We start from the raw sequence: 22,331 nt of genomic DNA, 5'->3' as shown, positions 1-22,331 counted from the left end.
AGGCCTAATTGTCGTCATCATTGAATAAACTATAAGGATAGAAATTCTAATGCCAACCCTAAGCCAAGTCTTTTAATGATTGATTGTTTGTTTCATATTACCTTGCTAAAACCTTCAAAGAATCCCAACAAAGCTTTCTAATCAATAAGATGCACACTTTGGCAATTCCAAGGGAGGACGACTCGGGAGACTTGTACTCTCGGATATAGATTGTAGGATTGTTTGGTACGAAATTTAAGTGTCGATTAGACTATACTCACGATCATATTCATCTTTGGATTCTAATTCGGCATGCTAAATTTCGTTTATCACGGACGTTGGAAGAAATCAATTTCAAAACTTTTTTGGAAAGGAATCTGATGCATTGCGAGTAGAGCGTGGCTCTCCTTAGCTCTTTAAGGGATTTGTGATTCTTGTTCGAAGATGGCAAGAGAATGAAGAATTTTGAATGCGGGGATCATAACCTTTCCGATTTGGGTCCAGTTCTGGGGCTTATCAGAACACTATAAAACTTTGGAGGTAAGATGCAAACTTGGGAACAGGATTGGGGATGTCATTGATATTGATCTATTTGAGATGAGGGAAAAGAATTAAGAGTGATCAACATTAGAGTGGAGATTAATGGAAAGAAAAAATTAAAAGATAATATGAAGCTTGCATTAGTGATCCATGTTTTATTGATCTAATTAGTTATTTAACTCGATATTTGCGTGCTCAATCCTTTAACCCTTGTGGAAACGATATTCACTCACCGTGGTATTACTTGAACAACGGGAGTGGGTTATCGTTCCCACGAGGATTAATGGACTGAGCAAGCAATAGTTAATTGATTATTCTAATTAGACAATTAAAAATTAGGTTTTAGAGGTATTCTGTATCAAAAATAGAGAACTAAATGAAAGCAGTTTGTAAACGATTGAGAAAGTAATATGAATAAAAATGTTAAGGCTTCGGAGATGTTTAGACTTTAGAAAAAATGCTTTTTACTATCTAGTTTGATCATGTAAAGAAGTATCCATGACAAACCCTAATTAATCAAACCCAGTCCCTTGGTGATTCAATTTCTCTTAACTTAGCAAATCATCAATTTCTTGATCAATTGATTATGATAATAGGTGAGGCACATTTACTAATTCAAAATCACACAATTCTTAAGGACTGAATCTAGTTGATTTTATGTCACTTATCAAACTAGTATAAAACTTAAAGAATTATGAGAAGAATTTTTCAAACTCAATTCTAATAACCAACGTTTCCAAGGTAATAATAGAATTCAATTCAGAGATCAGAACTATTTTCCAATACATTCAAATCCTTATGATGAAGAACAAAAACTTACTTCTTAAGAAAATATCAATCCATTAATCAAAAGTAGAAAAGCAATAACATTAGTCCATTAGAATTAACAAAGCTCCTCACCTTAACTGAGGAGATTGGTAGCTCATAGTGCTTGAAAACAAAAATAATCAATTGAAACGGTTGCTAGAAGAGAGCTCATGTGTGTGTCTCTTAATCCTTTTAAATGCTAACCTAAACCTAAAATTCAAAATTCAAAACTAAATCAAAGGAAACAGAATTAAATCTAATCTAATTAAGTCTTCTTGTATAGCTTTTCCTCTCAAGTTAAGCTATTCGTGATTCTCTTCATAATTGGCAGTCAAGGCTTGATATCATGGGCTTGTGCTTAATCTTGGATCATCAAATTAAGTGCTTAAAGTTTGGAGAGATTAGTGAAGGATTTGGGAGGCCTTGGGAGCTGGCCCATGAGCTGCGTTAGATGCATGGCTTGTGCATTGAACATAGTGCCTAAAATATAGGATCCTGGAGCCTTTATCTTTGGTGCATTGGGCGCATGGTAGTCTGCGATGAACGCAAGGGAGGCTGGTCAGCTACTAGAGGTTGCATTGAAGGCAAGAGAAGCTGCATTGGACGCATGGACTGGCTGCGTTGGTGGTGCGTTGAACGTAAGTTATTGTGCGTTCAATGCAGGGTTAAGCTTGGACATCTAGGGACATCTCTGCTTAGATGCATTGAACACAGGGAATTGGTGCATTGAATGCATGGCTCTCTGTGTTGTCTAGGAGCTTCTCTGTTTTGTCCAGGAGCTTTTCTGTTTGCCTCTATCCATCCTTGTTTCTAGTGTTTCTCTTGCTTGCCTCTCTTCATCTTTGTTCTTGCTTACTTTCTTTCACAATCCCCTATAATTAAAGAATTCAAAGCAATTCAAAGTAGTATTCACTAAACCATGGAATAATTGCTTATAAAAGAAGAATTATTAACTTATTGAATAAAATTCTAAGGAAAAAACTACTAAAGATGCGGATGCATCACAACACCAAACTTGAGACTTTGCTTCTCTTCAAGCAAAAAGAAAAGAAAAGAATTGAATTTAATGAAGAAGATTTTAATCATCTTGAAAGTTTATGTCCATGTTAACCAATGGAGTTTAATGGCCTTGTGATCGTAGACAGACTTTTCTTTCTCAATGAATCTTGAAATCTTAATAGTGAAGAATTCTTAAAAACTCATCTTTGAATGGTATGATGAGATTCTTCTTTTAGGTTTTGATTCGATCCTCAAATCACCTATTTCATACTTATAACCAAGAGAGACTTTCAGTTGTTAACTCTAAGTACTTCGTCTCAAGGTAGCTTTTGATAATAGGCTTTCAATCGATAATCCCAAGCCAGTTAGTCTAAGTTACCAAATGATAATGCACCCTTCATATCTAATTACCTAAGCCTCTCCTTGACACGGTTGCACCACAAGTATATAGCTAGAGATTTGATCTCAGACACTGATGCCTAGAGCTTTGTTGGACTTCTAAATGTTTCGTTGCAAAGTAGCTTTTGATTGTGAGCTTTCAATCGATAATCTCGAGCCAGTTGGCCCAAGTTATCGAGTGATGAAGCACCCCTCAGATCTAGTTGTTCAAGCATTTCCTTGAAACAAAAACATCACATACATATAACTGGGCTCTTAACCATTGATGCTCAGAACTTTTATTAATTTTTGAATCTCTTTTGATCTTCCCATGTTTCATTCTTTCTTTTTTTTTTTCTCTCTTATTTTTTTTCTTTTTCAATTCAATTCAAGAATCTTTAAAGGTTCAGAGATCACATAATACTCTTCTAAATCTTTAGTTTTGAAGAATCATTCTTCCTATTCACTCAAGACCATTCACATGTTATCACATTTCATGGAATATAATCACAAGTCATGGACTACCACTTTTGTAATAGGAATCCTTATTGAATCAATTTTTGTTTCATTTAACACAACTCTTTTTATGATTATTGAATTGCTTAGAGAACATTACAATTAGCAAGATCAAGAAGAAATAAGGTAAAACTAAGAAAACAAACATAATGCAAAAAGAAAGATAAGATAAAAAGTAATAAAAGATTATTGAATGGTTATGAGATTATGGAATAAAGGAGTAAGTTCTGGTCTTTATGAAAATGGATTGGTTTGTAATGTGCATATATTATGAGTTGTGTATTGATGCAAGTTGGTGCAACTTTATGTTATGTTGAGAGTGAGACTTTTATGAGTAATGAGTTGATTGGATATATGTGTTAGTAAAATTTGTATGAAGGGCTTTGGTTCTAAATATAGTTGAATTGGATAATGAATCATTGAAATAGAGGAGTTGTCAAGATTGATTGTTGATGAGAAACTTAGGGAATGATGATTGTTTAGGATTTTGGATAATAAGGGGTGGAATAGTTAGGAAAATGGTGAATGGGTATTGAGTATGTTAAGAGAGGGTATTGGTTTGGTTTGGATTGTGAACTCTTCGGAAATGAGAAAATTCTATCTTTTAGCAAAAAATGGATTTTTGACCTACTACGGTGGGTCGTAACTCAATCCTCAGAGTTGGACATTTAACGAAACTAGATTTTTATGAAAATTAATTTAATAATCTTTCCAAAAGCTCAATAGTTGAAAAAAGAATTTTATAGAAAAAAATTACGAAAGTTTAAAATTTGGGTTGAAAAACTGAATTCTGCAGCATATTAGCTTTTGGAAACTTTAGTATATATGCGTACGCAACGACATCATGTGTACGTGGATATTGGGTTCTGTCTAACACCTTTGCGTACGTGGACATGGCATGTTTACGCGACTTTGGCAAAAATTACACTCATGCGTATGGGCACAAGTGCACGCGTACGCGAGCAGGTGCATGCGTATACGACTTTGTCAAAATTCTGGATTTATGTGTACGCATGAGGCATGCGTATGCATGACCCCCAGTATTGCAGAAAACATATTTTTGTGTTTCTAGCCATTCTTTGAGCCTTCTAAACCTCTATAAATCCTGTTATGAGTCTAGAGCCGGTGTAATAGAGGGTAGCGGAGTTAGAAAGGAGACTTAACGAGTCGAGACAGTGGATTGAAACAAGAGAAATTGTCTATAATGAGGTTTGTGATGAGAATGGTTGTGATAATGAGAAGTGATGATTATTAAAATGGATTAAGAATAATGAGGATGATTATGATAATGAAAGATATTGATTATTGGGTATGATTATGCTTAGGAATGAAGTAGAGCAAGATTTAGAATGACTTTAATAACAAAATGAAGTTTGATTGAGATTTAATTACCTCGGTAGATACAGTGGGGTGATTTTGTTTGCTTCGGGATGTGGTTGAGATAGGATGGTTACGATGATGATGATTGATTACAAGGAATGTGATTGAGGATGAAAGTGATAATGAGACTGAGTCTGATGAAACATACATGCCTGGGTAGATGCAGTGGTGTGATTCTACTTGCTTCGGATTATGGTGAAGTATAATTACCTAGGTAGATGTAGTGGTATAATTTCACTTGCTTCGGGTTACGGTTTGAGTCTCCTGGGATAGATGGAGTGGTTTGCTCCCACTTGCTCCTAGTTGAGAATGGCATGTGATTAAAAACTCTATGAGTCATGAATCTCCCTAGGCAGGTGTAGTGGGTCGGCTTCACTTACCCCAAGTTGAGATTTGAGATTCTGTTGACCATTCGTCACAAGATATGGTCGGACACTCATACCTTTCCGGACGCTCCTCCTTGAAGATGTGAAATTCCTCTTGGTACATGCGCACACGTTGGGACTGTCCAGGGTTAGCTATCGGACGTGTCAGGTTGGTTGTATAACCGACAGATGAACTCATTAGCCAAAGGGCAGGCACACATCATTTGCATTTATTGACTTGTTTGGGTCTGCTATTTGTCATGGCTTGCCAAATTTTTTATATATTGATTGACTATATGCTAATTGCTTTACTTGAATTGACCTGTATATTACTTGTTTGCCTTGTGTATGTTTGTTAAACTGAGAGGTCCCTCATGCTGGTGTCAGTTGATGCTAAGGGCTATTCTATTTAGTGTTTAGAGGACTATGAAACTTGGAGAGTTGTAGACATTATGAGAAGGGTGGATTAGTTTAGAATTCCTTATGATAGTTGCCTGATTATGGATTAGTGAGAACTTAGGATGGAAATAATGATGTGTGAAGTTGAGGATTCCTTAGTAAGTTTCTTGTTATCTTATATTATATTTATTTGGCATTTTTATCGTATTGGAAACCCATGGGTCGGGAGTTCTCATTCCGTATATATCCACTATTTTTCAGATGCAGGTCCTGGTGCTCTGTTGTGAGCTGGAGTTCGTCTGGAAGATGGCAAAGTTTATATTAGATTCTATTTTGTATTTTGATTAGATTTCTCCCTTATATTTTAGAAAACTTAAGGATGTATGCAAGGTAGTCAGAATCGCGTGTAAAGTCGTGGAAACGCACGATTATACGCTTCTACTTCATCTTTTCGTTGCGCTTCTGCTTCTCATTCAGAACCATGCTGCTCTGTGTGAAATCACCGTTGAAAATCACAGAGTCACCGGAATCGTAGCTTCTGCTGCGTTGTTGCGTTTCAGGTTGAAGAAGTTCTTTTCCTTGGCCTTGAGCCCCCTGATTGCAGCCTAACCCAACCCAATGACCCAATCTAAATAGAAGACCATGGAAGAAGAGCCCTAGCAGAGTAACAGTCTCTAATCTCTTAATCTCCCTTACTTTTACAGTTTATCTCCAATTCTTCATGGCCAAAATTTCAAATTTTCACCTCTCTCAAGTCTCAATCTCTGACTCTATCTCTCTTTCCCTCTGAAATTTGAATTTCGCGTGACTGAAAATCCCAATTTGGAGCATCACCGACTCGCCGTGACTTCGTGATGTTTGCCGCTGGTGTTATCGATTTGGACTGGTGGTGGTTGGACTGCGTGAGACCGTGAGCGTCACTTTGTGATTGCAACACATTGAGACTCTCTGGCTCAGTGGCTCTACCTTTCTGTCTCTGGCTCTGGAATCAGATTGAAATCTGGATCGCTGGTCACTGCTCTTCCCCTTCCCTTTGCTGCTAGTTCATCAGGTAAGTTAAGAAGAAGCATATCACTTCCTCACTCTAGTAATATAATTGAATGCTACTTCTGTGGTTCTATGTCAATATATAGCAAAAATTTCATCCTAATTTGTGTTAAAAGTACAAGCAATATACCTAACTAATTAGACTAATTAGGCCAATTTCATCCATCATCATATTGTTGTGGATTACCAGCATAGCTTCATCAGTAATTACCTCTCATAAATGAATTCGTGATTTGGCCTTACAAACCTTCTGTGTTGCCTTTAATAGAAAGGAGGTTAGCAAATATAGGTTTATGAGTTGTGACTTTGTCATGAAAATAAAATTGTTATGGCCTGTTTGATTTGTGTTTGACTAAACCTCTTGAATGGAAATAAGTATGTTTTATTTTATTATTTTTATTTCAAGATGTAACAATTTTCTCTACTTTCGTGGTGTGCCTGAGGATGAGAAAATTGATGATGCTTCAGAAGACTAGAATGATAAAATTATCTTATTGTTATAACATAATTAGAGATCTCTTAAATTCAGGTTGTGTATTTATGTGTAGAGATTTGGATCAATATAGATTGCCTATGTTCTGCTTGTTTATACCTATTGATTTCTACTGTTTTGAATTTGATTTTTCCTAGTTTGAAAAAGTTGAAGTAGTGGTCTGATCTGGTCTGGTGCTGCTATACTTTCTTCTTGAATGTTGATGCATAGTTGGATAGTCATGTTCTCTGGAAAGTGAGGTCTTTCTTATAAATGTTCAGACTTGTATATTGGGTTAAAGTTTTGTGTGATGATAAGTGATAACCCATATTTCATTGACAATGTGGTATATAACCTTGCCGTTAGAGAAGTCACAAATTCAGTTAGGGACCATAACTTTCACAACATTGGTTCAGTGCATTATGGAGGACAAGACAAAGAAATTTGCATATCTCAACTCTCAACCAACTCAATCTGTTAACCTTTTTTTGATAAGATTTGTTAACCATTAATTAATCTTTTTACTGTCCTGTACTTTTGAATTTCTTATCTCTCTTATTTTGGTGTATATATGTTTGTATAAATAAGGGACATTAGATTATGTGCCTGTTGTATAATAATTAAGTATATAGATAAATGTTTAAATTTGATTTGATTCAGGATTTTAAATTCATCAACCATTAGCACATACATATTTTACAATTGGTTGAATTAGATATCCAAGTGATGCTTATATAATCTTTGTTCTTTATCAGATAAAATAAACTATAACAATAATTAAATAAGTGCTGAGTTATAAAATTCTAGCACGATTAAACCTTTGGCCTTATGTTGATTTACCTCAAGATCTAAGGCATGTATGTGGTGGTGTTCTCACTTGAATAAACCCTAACAAGAACAAGATGGCTGGCTTTATTAATTTTCACAACTCAGAAGCCTTGCTCGTGTTATTATTGTACTTCCATTCCAACTGATGCATTTCAATGAATTGCTTATACCAAGTTGCTGAATTGTAATGTGTTCCATCTTCAATTCTTCACCACAAGCAACTATGACAGTATTAATAGTTGTGCAACAATAAGCACTACTACACTATATTGGTGTGGGGTTTGTATGCAATAATATTTATTGAAAAAGGCTATCTATTTATGTATCTATATAACGCATAAAATTAAATTGTATGTGTACATTCATTATTTGAGCTTTATGGTTTTGTTGCAATAATATTTATTTCATGCATGTTATAACTATCTATATCTTAATGTCTTCATTATTTGTCACCTATATTATCCCAATAATTTGATAACTATCTATATCTCTGAATAGTTGTTGTGGACTTGTGGCATTGAATATAATTCTTGAATTTTTGTTATGCTGGTATTTTTTGTTTAAATTGGATTGTTAATTTTTTGTTGAATTAATTCATTGAATATTTACTATTTTTATTTTTTTTCTGAACAGGAATGGCATCGACTCAAGTTAATGCAAGTGAAAATCCGACTAACATTCCAGCTTCTCAGTCAGGAAGTACAGCTGGAATCGTTAGTAAAAGAAAAGTTTCTAAGAATGCTCTTGGAAGTAGAACTGATGTAGGATGAGAGCACGGGATATTTGTTGGAGAAGATGGAAAGAAGATACAATGTAAATACTGTCATAAAATTTATTCAGGAGGAGTTTATAGATTGAAACACCACTTAGCAGGAACTCAAAAAGATGTTGGGGCTTGTACAACTGTTAGTGATGAAGTTAAGAAGCAAATGTGGGATGTTGTGAGTGTGTTGCAACTGAATTTGATGAAGAAAACAAGTATGGGTGGGGCAAGCCCAGGGAAAGCTACTAAAAAAGTTGACACTACCGGTGAAAAAAGAAAGGGAAAAGAACTAGATGGCAACATATTCAAGAAAACCCGCATTAGTACTCAAACAACAATCAACAATATATTTAAGAAGAATTTGAGAGAGAAAGTATGTTTAGAGATTAGTGCTTTTTTCTACAACAATGGCATCCCCTTTAATGTTTCAAGGAGCGAGGAATACAGTAGAATATTTGAGAAAGCTATAAGATATGGATAAGGATTTAAGCCACCATCCTACCATGAATTAAGGGTGCCTCTTTTGAAGAAACACGTGGAGCTTGTTCAACAATCACTAGAGGAACATAGAGCATATTGAAAACAGGTTGGTTGCACAATAATGACTGATGGTTGGACAGATAAGAGAAGACGGACCATCCTAAATTTTTTGGTTAATAGTCCTAAAGGGACTGTTTTTCTAAAATCTATTGATGCCTCTCATATTACTAAGACAGATGATAAAAACTTTAAAATGATAGATGATGTAGTTGAAGATATTGGTGAAAAAAATGTCATCCAAGTTGTCACCGACAATGCGGCTAACTACAAAGCTGCAGGAGAAATGCTAATAAAAAAGAGAAAAAAGTTGTTTTGGACGCCTTGTGCAGCACATTGCATTGATTTAATATTAGAAGACTTGGAAAAAAAGTAACACTTCACAAGGACACAATTTACAAAGGTGGAAAGATTACTACTTACATATATGCTAGAACTGCTCTTATCACTAAGGGAAAAGATTTGGTGAGGCCGGGTATGACCCGTTTTGTAACTTCTTACCTTACTTTGGGATGTCTCAATGACAACAAAGGTTCCTTAATAAGAATGTTTCTTTCTGATCAATGGACTTCTAGTAAATTTGCAAAGACAAAAGATGAAAAGATAATTGCAAGTATGGTGTTAGATAAGGTGTTTTGGAAAGAAGTGGTAATTTGCTTGAGGGCTGCCTACCCTCTTCTTCATGTGCTTCGTATGGTGGATTCATAAGAAAAGCCAACAATGGGATTTATTTATGAAGAAATGACAAGTGCAAAGGAGAAATTACGAGATATATTTCAAGGAGTTGAGACAAAGTAAAGTGCCTAATTATTTTATTTTTTTAATTAATACAATTCTGAAAATATTGTTTATTTTGTAAATAATTTATTAATTTTTTTATGTTTTAGTTATATACCTATTTGGGATATTATTGATGTAAGATGGGGCAACCAACTTCATAGGCCATTGCATGCTGCAGGCTATTATTTGAATTCTCAAATTCATTATAGCTCTAATTTTAAAATTACTTATGAGCTTAAGAAGCAGTTTTATGCTTGTATGGAAAGGATGACAGGAAATCCAGATTTAATCACTAAGATGGATGTTCAACTTGAAGATTTTAAGACTCGAAAAGAGTTTTTTGGTAGTAAAGTAGCTCAAAATGCAATTTATACTAAAACTCCAGCTCAATGGTGGGATTCTTATGAAGATCAGCATCCAGAGCTCCAACAATTTGCAATTCATGTCCTGAATTTGACATGTAGTTCATCTGGATGTGAACGTAATTGGAGCACTTTTGAGATAGTTAGTAATTAAATATAAGTTGCATTTTACTTTTATAAATTTGGTTGTTAATTCTTCAATTCTATCTTGTTGTTTGACTAATATTTTTTATCTACTTTTGAAAGGTTCACAAAAAAAAAAAAGGAGAAATCGTTTAAAAACTAAAACCATGAATGATGTTGTGTTTGTGATGACAAACTCAAGATTAGCAAAGAAAAAACAAACTAGAAGAAGTCTTGATTATGACTATAGTCTTGATGAGTTGGACTCTGATGAAGAGTGGATTGTTGTTGACGAAGATGGAGAAGAAGAAGATTTAGATGCTCTAATTCCAGATCCTGATTTAAATGATGAAGCAAGTGGTAATAGAGTTATTGGTGCATCTAAGGATCCTTTGACAATTCCTTATCTTGATAATGATGAGTTTGAAGAACTTCTTCAAGGACCTCTTCCTCCTGCTCCTGATAATGATGAAGATGATAATGCAGAAGTTTGTGAAACTCGTGAAGATTTTATGACTGATGAAGAATAGAATGATTATTAAATAACTTGTTTAGATTTTAGTTAATTAATTGTTTATTCTAGTAGTTTGGTTGGTTTATTTACTACTTGAATTTATTTTAGTGTCGTATGAACTTGTGACTTGTGAATTTGTGTTAAATTGTGACTTTTGACTTGTTATGGTATATATATATATAAAAGTTATAATTTTATGGGTAATTTAGTTTATTATTTAAGATTTATTTTATTTTCTGTAAAATTAGTTTTTGGTTTGCTATTAAATTTTTCTAAATTTTTATAATTTACGAGTCATATTTATGTTCCGTCTTACGATTCAACGAATTACGATTTTGAGTTAGTTTAACGAGTCGAGGTAAAAACTACGAGTTCACTACCTTAAATGTATGTGTATATATTTCTTTTAAAACTTTGTATATAGAGGCTTTGATGTATATTGGGAAGATAGGAACTGTTATCAACTATTTTTATTGCTGTAACCCTAGCCGACCTAAATATAAAAGGCATATACGACCGTATGTACTATATGTGACTCCTTCTCAAAATATATTTTGCACGTGTGTACAGTTAGAAGATATACTCCGCTTGATTTCTCAATCTCAAAATTTAAAAAGACATAGACCTTCCTTTTTACCAATTCATTCTCAAATATTTTTGTCAAATAATTTTTGATTGAACAATAAATTTTATTGTACTGTAAAATAAATTAAATATAAAAGCTATTAGCATTTACAAAGCTATTAAAAATAGTTGTCTTTGACTTGTGAAATGGTGTACTTATAAAATTAACTTAAAATATGAACTACAAATATTTATAAGAATTTAATTTTGATGCAATGACAGTGTAAAGTAGGTTTACATGTGCATCCAATTATGTAATGACACATCAATAAAAATAAATACCTTTTACATTGACCGCGTGAATGGTCATCCAAAAGAACGGATGTGATTGCACGACTGTATAAAATGCTTTACATTGTCAGTGCATCAAAATTAAACTCTATTTATAAATTGAACTTAGCATTACTTGAAAAAATTTAGTAAGTAAATAAACTAATCTTATCATCTATTAGAACTATTTCTATGTAAGCCGTCTTGCTCTTGTCAAACTTGGATGAGACTTTCTATAGTCTTATAGTTCTTGTCTTTATTTTACATACTTTCTCTTTGTATAATCTACTATAGGTGATACTATTGATAGGATTGTAGTCAATAGTTATTAAGTATGAAAAAAATAGAATAAAGATTATATCAAAATTATAAATTTTTTAAATGATAAATATGAAAGAAAATTTACTATTACTTATTATATATACTAATAATATGTCAATAATTTTAAAAATATACTAATAATACTAATAGTTTAAAGATAACTGTACTACAGTTATAATAAATTTAGTTATTACTCTAAATAAATAAAATAAATAATATATTTGAAAACTAAAGAAAAAAATATTACCGGTAATTATATTTGGAATGTTCTCATTTTTTTCATTTTTTTTTTGTTTGCCATTCTTTCACCGTAGTGTTAGATTAAGAAAACTCTAAATTTAAAATATAATAATAAATATGTCATATGATAGAAAAATAATAAACTAAAAGAAAAAAAAAATATATATATATATATATATATATATATATATATATATATATATATATTATTGTTATATAGGGAGTCGATACACAAAGATATGTTATCGTAATAAAATATCACACTATGAATAATTACATTTGTCAAGTAAATTTATTTATACTCTATATTTATTATATTATTTTATATAAAATTAAAAACTACTCTTCTAATTTAATATTATATATATTTATTTATTTTTGACATTGTCCAAAATTAAATTAGGATTATGTCTAAAGTCTTAACACGGTAGACGGGGTATAATTAATATCTAATATTTTAATAATTAAATACCTAAAATAAGTTAATAAATAACAATAATTAATACCTAAAATAACATATATATATATATATATTTTTTTTTTTTTTTTGATATTGTCCAAAATTAAATTGAAATTATGTTCAAAGTCTTAATACCGTAATTGAGATATAATTAATACTTAAAATTTTAATAATTTAATACCTAAAATAAGTTAATTAAATAACAACAATTAATACCTAAACTATTGAAAAGAAATTTTTAATAAATGTGAGAAATAAAAATAAAAAAATAATAAATGATATTAGTATTTAAATAAAAAAATTGATAAGGAATAATAATTATAAGTAAAAATAGTATTTAAATATAGTACCAATATTTGAATTGCATCTTTAAGATTGACACGAATTTTTCAAAACTGAACTTAAATTGAGGAAATTCAATTTCATTATATACTCCACTTTGAATATTTTTGGACAAATGTTAAAAACGTGGAAGGAATTTGACTTGAACTTGACCTACAAAGTTCCTTAGAAACAATTGCCCAATCAAAGAAAAATAAGAGATTAAAAAAAAAAAGAATACTTTGACTCTTAGATTTAGACTCACTAACCACAAAGAAACACTATATATAGCTATTAGTAGTACAAAAATAATTATAGAAATTAATTATTGCAATATTAATTTATCACTATGAACGTTAGTATCATATTTATGGTAATTAGAATTATAAATTTATGTTTAATTTTTTATATAATTATAATTAAGATATTTTTCTAAATTAGTATAATTATGCATTATTCATTAAATACTAATTATAATATAATTCTAATAAAGATATTTTTTAAAATAAATTTAGAAGAGAAAATAGTACTTTTATTTTGAAAAGAAAATAAATTCATGAGAAATTGACACCTTACTTTCATTAGTTGGAGGAAAATCCAATTTAGTATATTTAGTAGATTATTTTATATAATTATAATAAAAATATTTTTCTAAATTAGTATAATCATGCATTATTCATTAAATGCTAATTGTAATATAATTATAATAAAGATATTTTTAAAAAAATAATTTTAGAAGAGAGAATAGTGCTTTCATTACATGAAAATAGTACTTTCTAAAAATAAAGATATTTTTTTAAATTAGTATAATTATACATTATTACTTAAATGCTAATTATAATATAATTATAATAAAGATATTTTTATATAATAAATTTAGAAAAGAAAATAGTGCATTCATTTTGGCGAAAAAATGAATTAATGAGGAATCGATATCTCACTTCCATTAATAGAAAGAAAATCAAATTTTAGTATATTAAATAGAAGTAAATTATTCACCTAGCGAAATTGATAACTAAAACCTCAAGAGATGATTTATGCTCATTTTTTAAACGAAGTTTAAGTATAAATCGTCCTAAAGTGCTACTGGTTATTAATTATTCTAAATTTCAATAGTTTGGGATAATTTATATAATAATAAAAAGAGAAGATTTACGTACTAAAAATTCATTTACAATTTTTTATAATTTTAGTTTCTATTTAATTTATATAAGTGAAAAAGTATATTTTTGTGGTACAATTAAAGTAATTAGTTCGAAGTCGAAATCTTTATAACCTAAATGTCGCTTTACTCAAAAAAATTTTTATTTCTTTTTGAGTGGAGAATTGAAACCGAAATTCCCATATTGACACTATAGATTAGAAGTTTAAATTCAAACCGATCTAAATTAACCGCTTATCCAATCCAATCCAAATTAAAAAATCGATTAAAACCGTACTAATTTGAATTTGATTAGATTCTATTTTTTTGCAAACCACATGAATCGGATTGGATTTCGAATCTGTTTCTCAATACCGATCCAATTCAATTTAAACCGCACAATGTACTTTAATAATATTATTTTATTATTATATTTATATTTTACTTATAATATGTTTAATTTATTATATTTTTTATAATATTTATTTTATTATTATTATTTAGTAAACATTTTATGTTCAAATGAGATTTATTTATTTATTTTAATTATTCTATAATTTTATTTTTATTATGTTATTGTTGATATTTTAAAATATTATTGAGACTTGTTGTGTTATTATTGGTTATTTAAAATTTGATGTTGAGACTTGTTTATATATATATATATATATATATATATATATATTAATTTTGAAAACTGTAAATCCAATCCAATCCAAACCGTTAAAAATTTTATTAAATTTTATTAAAATATTCATTCAATACAAACTAAATCCTAAATAAATTAATATTCAAATAAGATATTTTTTTGCTCAGAATTGATCCAAACCGCATAACAAACATCCTTACTAGGCCTACTATGGATATAGAGTTGAAGGGCAACTGTTTTCTAAGAGTAACTCCAACCACTAAAATATGAGACCCTATTTCTGACAAAAGCAGAGGCCAACCATTGAAAAAGAAGAAAAAAGAATTTCTGATGCTTTTCAAAAGGAGAAAGTCCCTCTAGCCATGAATTTTCATTGTCCAATAATAACTTACCATATGACAAGTTATTATAAAAATAAATAATTATGTAAATTCATAATTAATAAATTATTATATTAAATAATTAAATCATAATTAATTTATTAATAATTATAATAATTAATTATATTAAATAATTATATGTCTATTTAATTAATAGTTTATACTAATTACTTCAATTAGGAGAGAAAAATTTTGTACTGTACCATTAATTTTTCTAAAGAAATAGTCAACTTCGAAATATTCAACACTATGGACAGTTGATAGAAGATTTAATTAAGTACATATAGTAATTTCACAATATTTGTCGTTAATTATAGAGTTTGACTATATATTTTTTTATATTGCGTATTTTATAAATTAGTTTAATCTTAAATTATATATTGTGCACTATTATTATATATGAAGTTATTAATTTTTTTAATATTAATATTTTTAATAGTAAATTATTTTTAAATTTATAAATTTTAATAATATTATTACAAAAATAATAATTATATTAATTTTAATTATTTTAATTAATTAAATAGGATCATAATAAAGATTAAAATTTATTTTTTTAATAAAAAATAGATGCTTTAAAATTTTATTTATTGTTTATGACATAAAAATTAATGTAAAATTATTTTTTATAACATATAGGACATAAATAAGAATCCAAATGAGTTAGTTTTTAAAGATGGTCTAAACACGAAAATGAATTCTTTCTAATTTTTTTAACATTTGAAAAATTGAAAGGTAATTTTTTATCATTAGTTTTTTAAATACGACTAAAATTAAATATAAAAAAAATAATAAAAATAGAGATTATAATTGATACTATTTATTTATTTTTTCCACCGGAGAGGATGCACATCTCTCTCTATTATTTGTCGCTTCTGACGCACCTACTCATGCTACGTCTACCCCCTCTCTTCTCACGCGCTCTGATTAACCCTTCCTTTTCCTAATCTGCCTCTTTGCCTTTTTTTCATAATTCCTTCATCATCCATCTTCATACGGGTTTTTTCCCTACCCATTTTTTCCTTTATGGACTCTACTATTCTAATCAAAATGTATCTACCTCACCAAAATTTCTCAATTCTATTATTTTTTCTTATTTTAAAAAGAAAAAAAAAAAGAGCGTTTTCTTTCTCGTTTCCTTTTATCCCGGGTACTAGCGTGCTGCTGAATGAGAAAAATGTTGTCCAATTAACTAATTTTGTTTGTTTTAATATTTCTTTTTAATTTTAATTGTACTTTCCATTTCCGAAACTGTTATTATGTTGGGAGGGTTTTTTGAGCGAGTGAGTGAGTGGATTCCATCCATGGCTGCAGTTGCTGAGGTTCCCACTGACATTGCAGCTCCAAATCGATTGGACTCAAAGCCAAAACCAAAGGCAGAATCTGATGAGTTCAATGTGCAAACGCTTGTTGACATCTTCAAAAAACTGAACCCTTTGGCCAAGGAGTTCTTCCCTTCATCTTATTCTCACCAGGGTCACTATCACTCCTCGCCCAATCCGTCTCTCCCCAATAATTTTGATGCTGATAGTAACAAAAGGAACCGAAGGGTATGGTTTCTTTTCTCTTTGATCTCCCTTTTTCTTTTGGTGTTTCTGTTAGGTTTTTCGGCAACGGCTTTTGCCTACTTACTTTCTTTCATTGCATTTCTCATTCTGAAAAATTGGGTTTTGGATTATAATTTCTGAATGTACCACCTTTGCTTTACCGCATGGGTTTTATAATGTTTTAATATAATTTACTGAGTATGAAAATTATTATTATTTCATTGAATTATTATTATTTAAATATACTATGTTTTTGTATGAATGAGGTTTTTATTTTCCAGGTTTTGTTGTGTATGTCACATGGGAAAATGCTTTTGTTTTATTCTTGGTTCATTTTATTTGCTGATTTCGCTTATCATCAATGAATTGTTATCGTTTACAATTTATTGCTTACGAGGATGAGAATTTGATCAGGATAATTTTACAAAAGCTTGAACGATCCTTGATGTTGGTGGGTGTTTTCTTTTTCTTTTTCTTTTTTTTAAAAAAAAAATAAATTTATCATTCATGTATGGGTAATGCAATTTTCTTGGACGGTGGTGATGTCTTTCAATCAGTGGTCTTTTGTGAAAGTTAGTGGTAATGTCATGGTTAGTTCAGTGGTTGATGAAAAACTTGTGCTTTTGACATCTTGCAGAGGCGAGCAAATTTTAACCAGGGAGGTAGAAGGTTGAATGGAAGAGTGAAGGCTCAGAGAGAGGATAGTGTTAAAAGAACAGTATATGTTTCTGATATTGATCAGCAGGTGAGTGAGAATCGCTTGCATAACTTTTTATCTAGATGATGTTGTTTGGTTAGGATTCTAATCTGATTATATGATACCACATTTTTTTAACATTGTGTTGTTGTGATATAGGTTACCGAGGAGCGCCTTGCTGCCATATTCAGCACTTGCGGGCAGGTAAGTTATTGAGCCTAATTGATAGCTTGGTTAGTCATCTGTGTTATGTGTTTATGTTCTATATGATATGATTTATTACAATGCTTCAATAAATTTAAATTAGATTTGCAAAAGTTTTGTTTATTCTTGGAATGTTTGATTTGTGGAAGTAATTTTTAGAGCACTTCTGCATTTCTTTTATTCCATGATTTTATCTTGGTTGTTACCTGGCATTATCAAGACTTCTACGGACGGTTGTCGTTTTTAGTTCCCTCAGTGCAAGTCCAATGTGCTAAGCATAACTGACATGCTTCTATTTTGATATGTTGGTTTTCGGTACATTGTCATTCAATGCAAGTTCGGATATAGATCAGTTTGAAATGGACACTTGTCTCCATTGTGTGCATGATAAACACAATTTCTTCTGTTGGCAACAACAGATAATTATGGTCAATCCATGAGATACATATTCTTACATATTAAATATAGTTATTGTGAATCTTAATTGACATCAAACTCAAAAAGAAATTGTTTCACATAAGAAATCTGAATTATTGATTGCTTTCATTCACAAGAATCTAGTATTGGAGATATTTTCTTAATTTGATTAAATTTCAGTGGACTTCCTAATTTCTTGTTATGTGATGCAAATTTGATAATTCAAGTTTTTCATCTAAGTATACATTTATTCTTTCTAAACTATCACAACATTTGGATCATTTGAATTGTTGAAGGTAATTGACTGCCGAATTTGTGGTGATCCTCATTCAGTTCTTCGTTTTGCATTTGTGGAGTTCACAGATGAAGGTAAGTTTATGTTACAGCAATCCAAACTGGTTAAAAACTTTACCCCAAAGATATGTGGGCACATACAATCTTGCATAGAAAGGTTGGTATTTGTTTCTTCAATTTAACGCATTTTAAATGAAATTCATGCTAACAGAAGGTGCAAGGGCAGCTTTAAGACTTGGTGGAACTGTGCTTGGATATTATCCTCTCAAGGTCCTTCCATCAAAAACTGCTATCCTTCCAGTGAATCCTACATTTCTTCCAAGGGTATGAGAAGTTATCCTATTTTGTTTTCTGTACCCTCATTTACAAGGTGATTTAGTGTATAAGTCCTTTGGTGTATAGGTGTAGACTTTTCAGAAAGGACCCGCTTGCAATTGTTTGGCATTTTAAAAAAAGTTGTGAAATTTTCATGTTTTACAATTTATGTATCAGTGTTGAATTTGGGGTATATTTGCAAATTATCCCAATGAATATCTTTAGTTTTTTATATTAAGTAGTTTTTTTTATAATGATACACCTACAGTTGGTCAGCATTGTTCATAGAAGTTGTGAATATTTCTTGTTTTACATGATTACATCTTGGTGGTGTTATTGAGGATAATTTGTCATATTGTCTTTCTGATATACTATTTTTCTCGTCAACAAAAACTTATAAAAAAAATAGTTGCATGTTGATCATGATGGATAAATTATTGTTCAAACTCTTTAGTATATCAAACTGTTCACTTTATTTTGTAACATGCAGTCAGCTGATGAGCGGGAAATGTGTACCCGAACCGTCTACTGTACAAATATTGATAAAAAGGTACTTCATTATATCTTGAGAAAGACCACCGAGGACATGTTTGTTAGTTGAAGTCTTGGAGGACTGATCAAACCATTTCCTTCCCTCCCTTCATCTCCAAGATCCCAACTCACAAATGCACCCTAAAAGAATTATCAGAACCCTCTTTTGTTTTGGTTTATTTTCCATTGCATGGTTTAATCATTCTTTAAGTATATGCATTCTTAAATAATAAAAATAATAATAAGTATTATCGTTATTAATATTTTCTATGAAAACTGAATGGAATCGTGACTTTTGTGTTTTTATCCTTTTCTGTCTGTAATATCTTTATGAATATAATCATATTGCAATATGCCAGGATAAATACTTTAACATGTTACATTCTCTTAAAATATGTGATTGTAGGTTTCTCAAACTGAAGTCAAGAGTTTTTTTGAATCATCTTGTGGTGAGGTAAGACAGTAAGACATGAATAATTTCTAACACTATTTGCTCAAAGTATGGAATATGCTTATTTCAGAAGTCACATGGTGGATGACATTTCGTTTCTACGATACAGGTCACTCGGCTGAGGCTGTTAGGAGATCGCGCGCATTCAACTCGTATTGCTTTTGTTGAATTTGCAATGGTAATTCCCCATCATGACATTTATTGCTACATTATTTGTCTGATTTGAATTGTTTTTATTTATTACCATAAACTCCATCCTAAATAATATGCAACATAGAACAATTAATTTGCGGATATATGCTTGTATTTTTGTTATAGCTGGTAACTAAATTTACTAATAATACATTTCACGGTTTTTGTTTTCTATCCTTGACTTTAAAATGCTGGAACAAAAGGTGAAATAAAAATATGGAAAATCATTGACTTTTTACTCTTATATTATACCTTTTAAAGCGTGTATTGAAGTACTCAGCAGCTGGCAATGCAGGACCTTAATTGTGTAAAGTGTACATCTATTAACTACTTTCCATTAACATGTTTGTTTAATCACTGATTTTATTAAGAATAACAAATTACTTGCCCTATTAGTTGATGGAGTGGTTATGTCCAATTAGCATAAAATTCATGTGACTGCCTTAACTTTCACTCTCATCCTTCTGGTATATTTTTATTGAGGAGATAATTGCTAAAGCAAAGCAGTTAATTGCTTTAATTTAGTTTCTTGCTATGGGGAACATTGTTTCGTGTTACTTTACGTGTAAGGTGCCATCATGTTGGAGATATAGAACTTTGTCGAATCTTCATGACACGGACCATAATTTTTACAAATCTTGACAACCTTCTTAAAGATCACTACAAATATTGAATTCAATTATTTTCTTGAAATGAATAGATGACAATCGAGTTGGTCATTCGGACTCACCAAGGGTTTGAAATGCTGCTTTGGTCATGCTCAAGAATGTGATTTTGAACCAGTCAATCTATTAGGATTGTCATGTTAACTTTCTGAATAGTTTTAGTAACCATTATCTTGGTCGGATTTTTCTTGAACAGGCTGAAAGTGCCATCGTAGCATTAAGTTGTAGCGGGATGCCCTTGGGAACCCAACCTGTCAGGTTTGGCCCCTTTACTAAGAAGAGTTTTGTTATGAAAATTTCAATAAAACAACATTTTGATCTTTACTCATTTTCCTTCTCATCCTATAGGGTGAGTCCTTCTAAAACGCCCGTGAGGACAAGGGTTGCTCGTCCAGCACCTCAGTAACTGATCAACATGGTGTCGTCGTCCAAGACACACTTCAACTCAGTGAACTTTTTACAGTTGGGACTTCAGTGGAAGGGTGGTTAAACTTCCCTTTATTTTTGTAACTTTTGTTTTTGTCTTTTGCAGCGAAACTTTTTGTTACTTGAGCACATCTGCACATGATGTTTGCTCTAAGTTAAACTTTCTTAAGAACCCTCATCTTGTAGGAAACATTCCCGTGATCACTCTAGTTTCGGCTATTTTATGGTTATGAGCTTGCACTAATCTTTTCATTGCTTCAATAAGCTTGGGTATATAATTTCCATCAGATGATACCATGAATTAATACTAGAATGACATAATCTAAATTGGGGGATGTTTTCTTGAATCTCGCTTTTCTGCATATAGTGATCCATTATTGGGGATATTTTGGCCAAAAAAAAAAAGTATGTTGAGGGAACCACCGCTTTAGGGGTGTTTATGAGTCGGGAAAGGACATTGAGTTTTAATACCGGTTCCAAAAGGACACTGACTTTATTTTAATTTGACTCGAAATTAAATCGGGTTAAACTAGGTTGTCCTAATGTAAAATTAGTATATATAAATTTGTAAATTTTATATATTAAAGTAATAAAATTTTATTTTTAAAAATTAAATTTAATAAATGTTATATCATATAATATAAAAAATATTAATAAAAGTATAATATAATATTGTTAATTTCATTCTAAAATATATATTTTTATCGTAAAAGATAACTTTGGATCAAATCATGTGGTTCGAAGTATAATCCGAACCTGGTCTGAAAATAACATCGAGTAGAAATGACAAATATAAATTTGGCAAAATATGTCTCAGATTCGGATTGGATTTCGGGTGAGGTCGGGTCTTGAACACTCCTACACTATTTTAGCAATTTAAAAATGATGAAATTCACAATTTAATTTTAAAATTTTCTAAAATATAAAAATTACGAGTCTTCCAAAAATGAATATTTGACAAAATGTCTATAAATGCTCATGTTTCGGTTTAGATTTTGTAACATTTTGTCATCGTTCATGGGGTAGAATTTCAGCGTCATAATATTTCATTGACTGAATTGGTAATTTATTTAATGTTTAAATCTACTATAGTGATTGGGGGTTGTCCAATCCATTGAGGTATCTAGGATTGGGGTTGTCCAATTCACCGACCAAAAAAAAAAATCTACTATAGTGCACTATTTTACTAATTAAAGGATACACCGTTATGGTTAGGATATATTTCATTGAGGTTTGATTCTAAGCAATGAATTCACATGATTCAAGCTGATATGTTTCAATCTCAGTGTGAGATCGAAAACGTATATAGTATATACAGAACGCACCTAATTGTCTAAAGGAGTACCGATTTCAATGTTATGCACCGTTCTTTTGTGGTGGTCTGTGTGTTTTGTTCC

General features: G+C 30.8%; 1 protein-coding gene and 1 pseudogene across 1 annotated transcript; both read left to right on the top strand.

Annotated features, from left to right (window-relative positions):
* Window positions 1–1,865: 1,865 nt before the first annotated feature.
* Window positions 1,866–10,805, top strand: LOC130965864 (uncharacterized; annotated as a pseudogene).
* Window positions 10,806–16,119: 5,314 nt separating this feature from the next.
* LOC130966284 (polyadenylate-binding protein-interacting protein 9-like) lies at window positions 16,120–21,164 on the top strand. The gene is made up of 10 exons (XM_057891070.1): window positions 16,120–16,745; window positions 17,380–17,487; window positions 17,599–17,643; window positions 18,357–18,429; window positions 18,566–18,678; window positions 19,160–19,219; window positions 19,607–19,654; window positions 19,761–19,829; window positions 20,705–20,766; window positions 20,857–21,164. Exons 1-10 carry the CDS (start codon window positions 16,455–16,457, stop codon window positions 20,912–20,914), a joined length of 927 nt encoding a protein of 308 aa, XP_057747053.1. The 5' UTR covers window positions 16,120–16,454; the 3' UTR covers window positions 20,915–21,164.
* The last annotated feature ends 1,167 nt before the right edge of the window (window positions 21,165–22,331 follow it).

Source organism: Arachis stenosperma, chromosome 3, assembly GCF_014773155.1.
Source record: "Arachis stenosperma cultivar V10309 chromosome 3, arast.V10309.gnm1.PFL2, whole genome shotgun sequence".
Classification (NCBI taxonomy): domain Eukaryota; kingdom Viridiplantae; phylum Streptophyta; class Magnoliopsida; order Fabales; family Fabaceae; genus Arachis; species Arachis stenosperma.
This window is presented reverse-complemented; position numbering and strand designations above follow the sequence as displayed.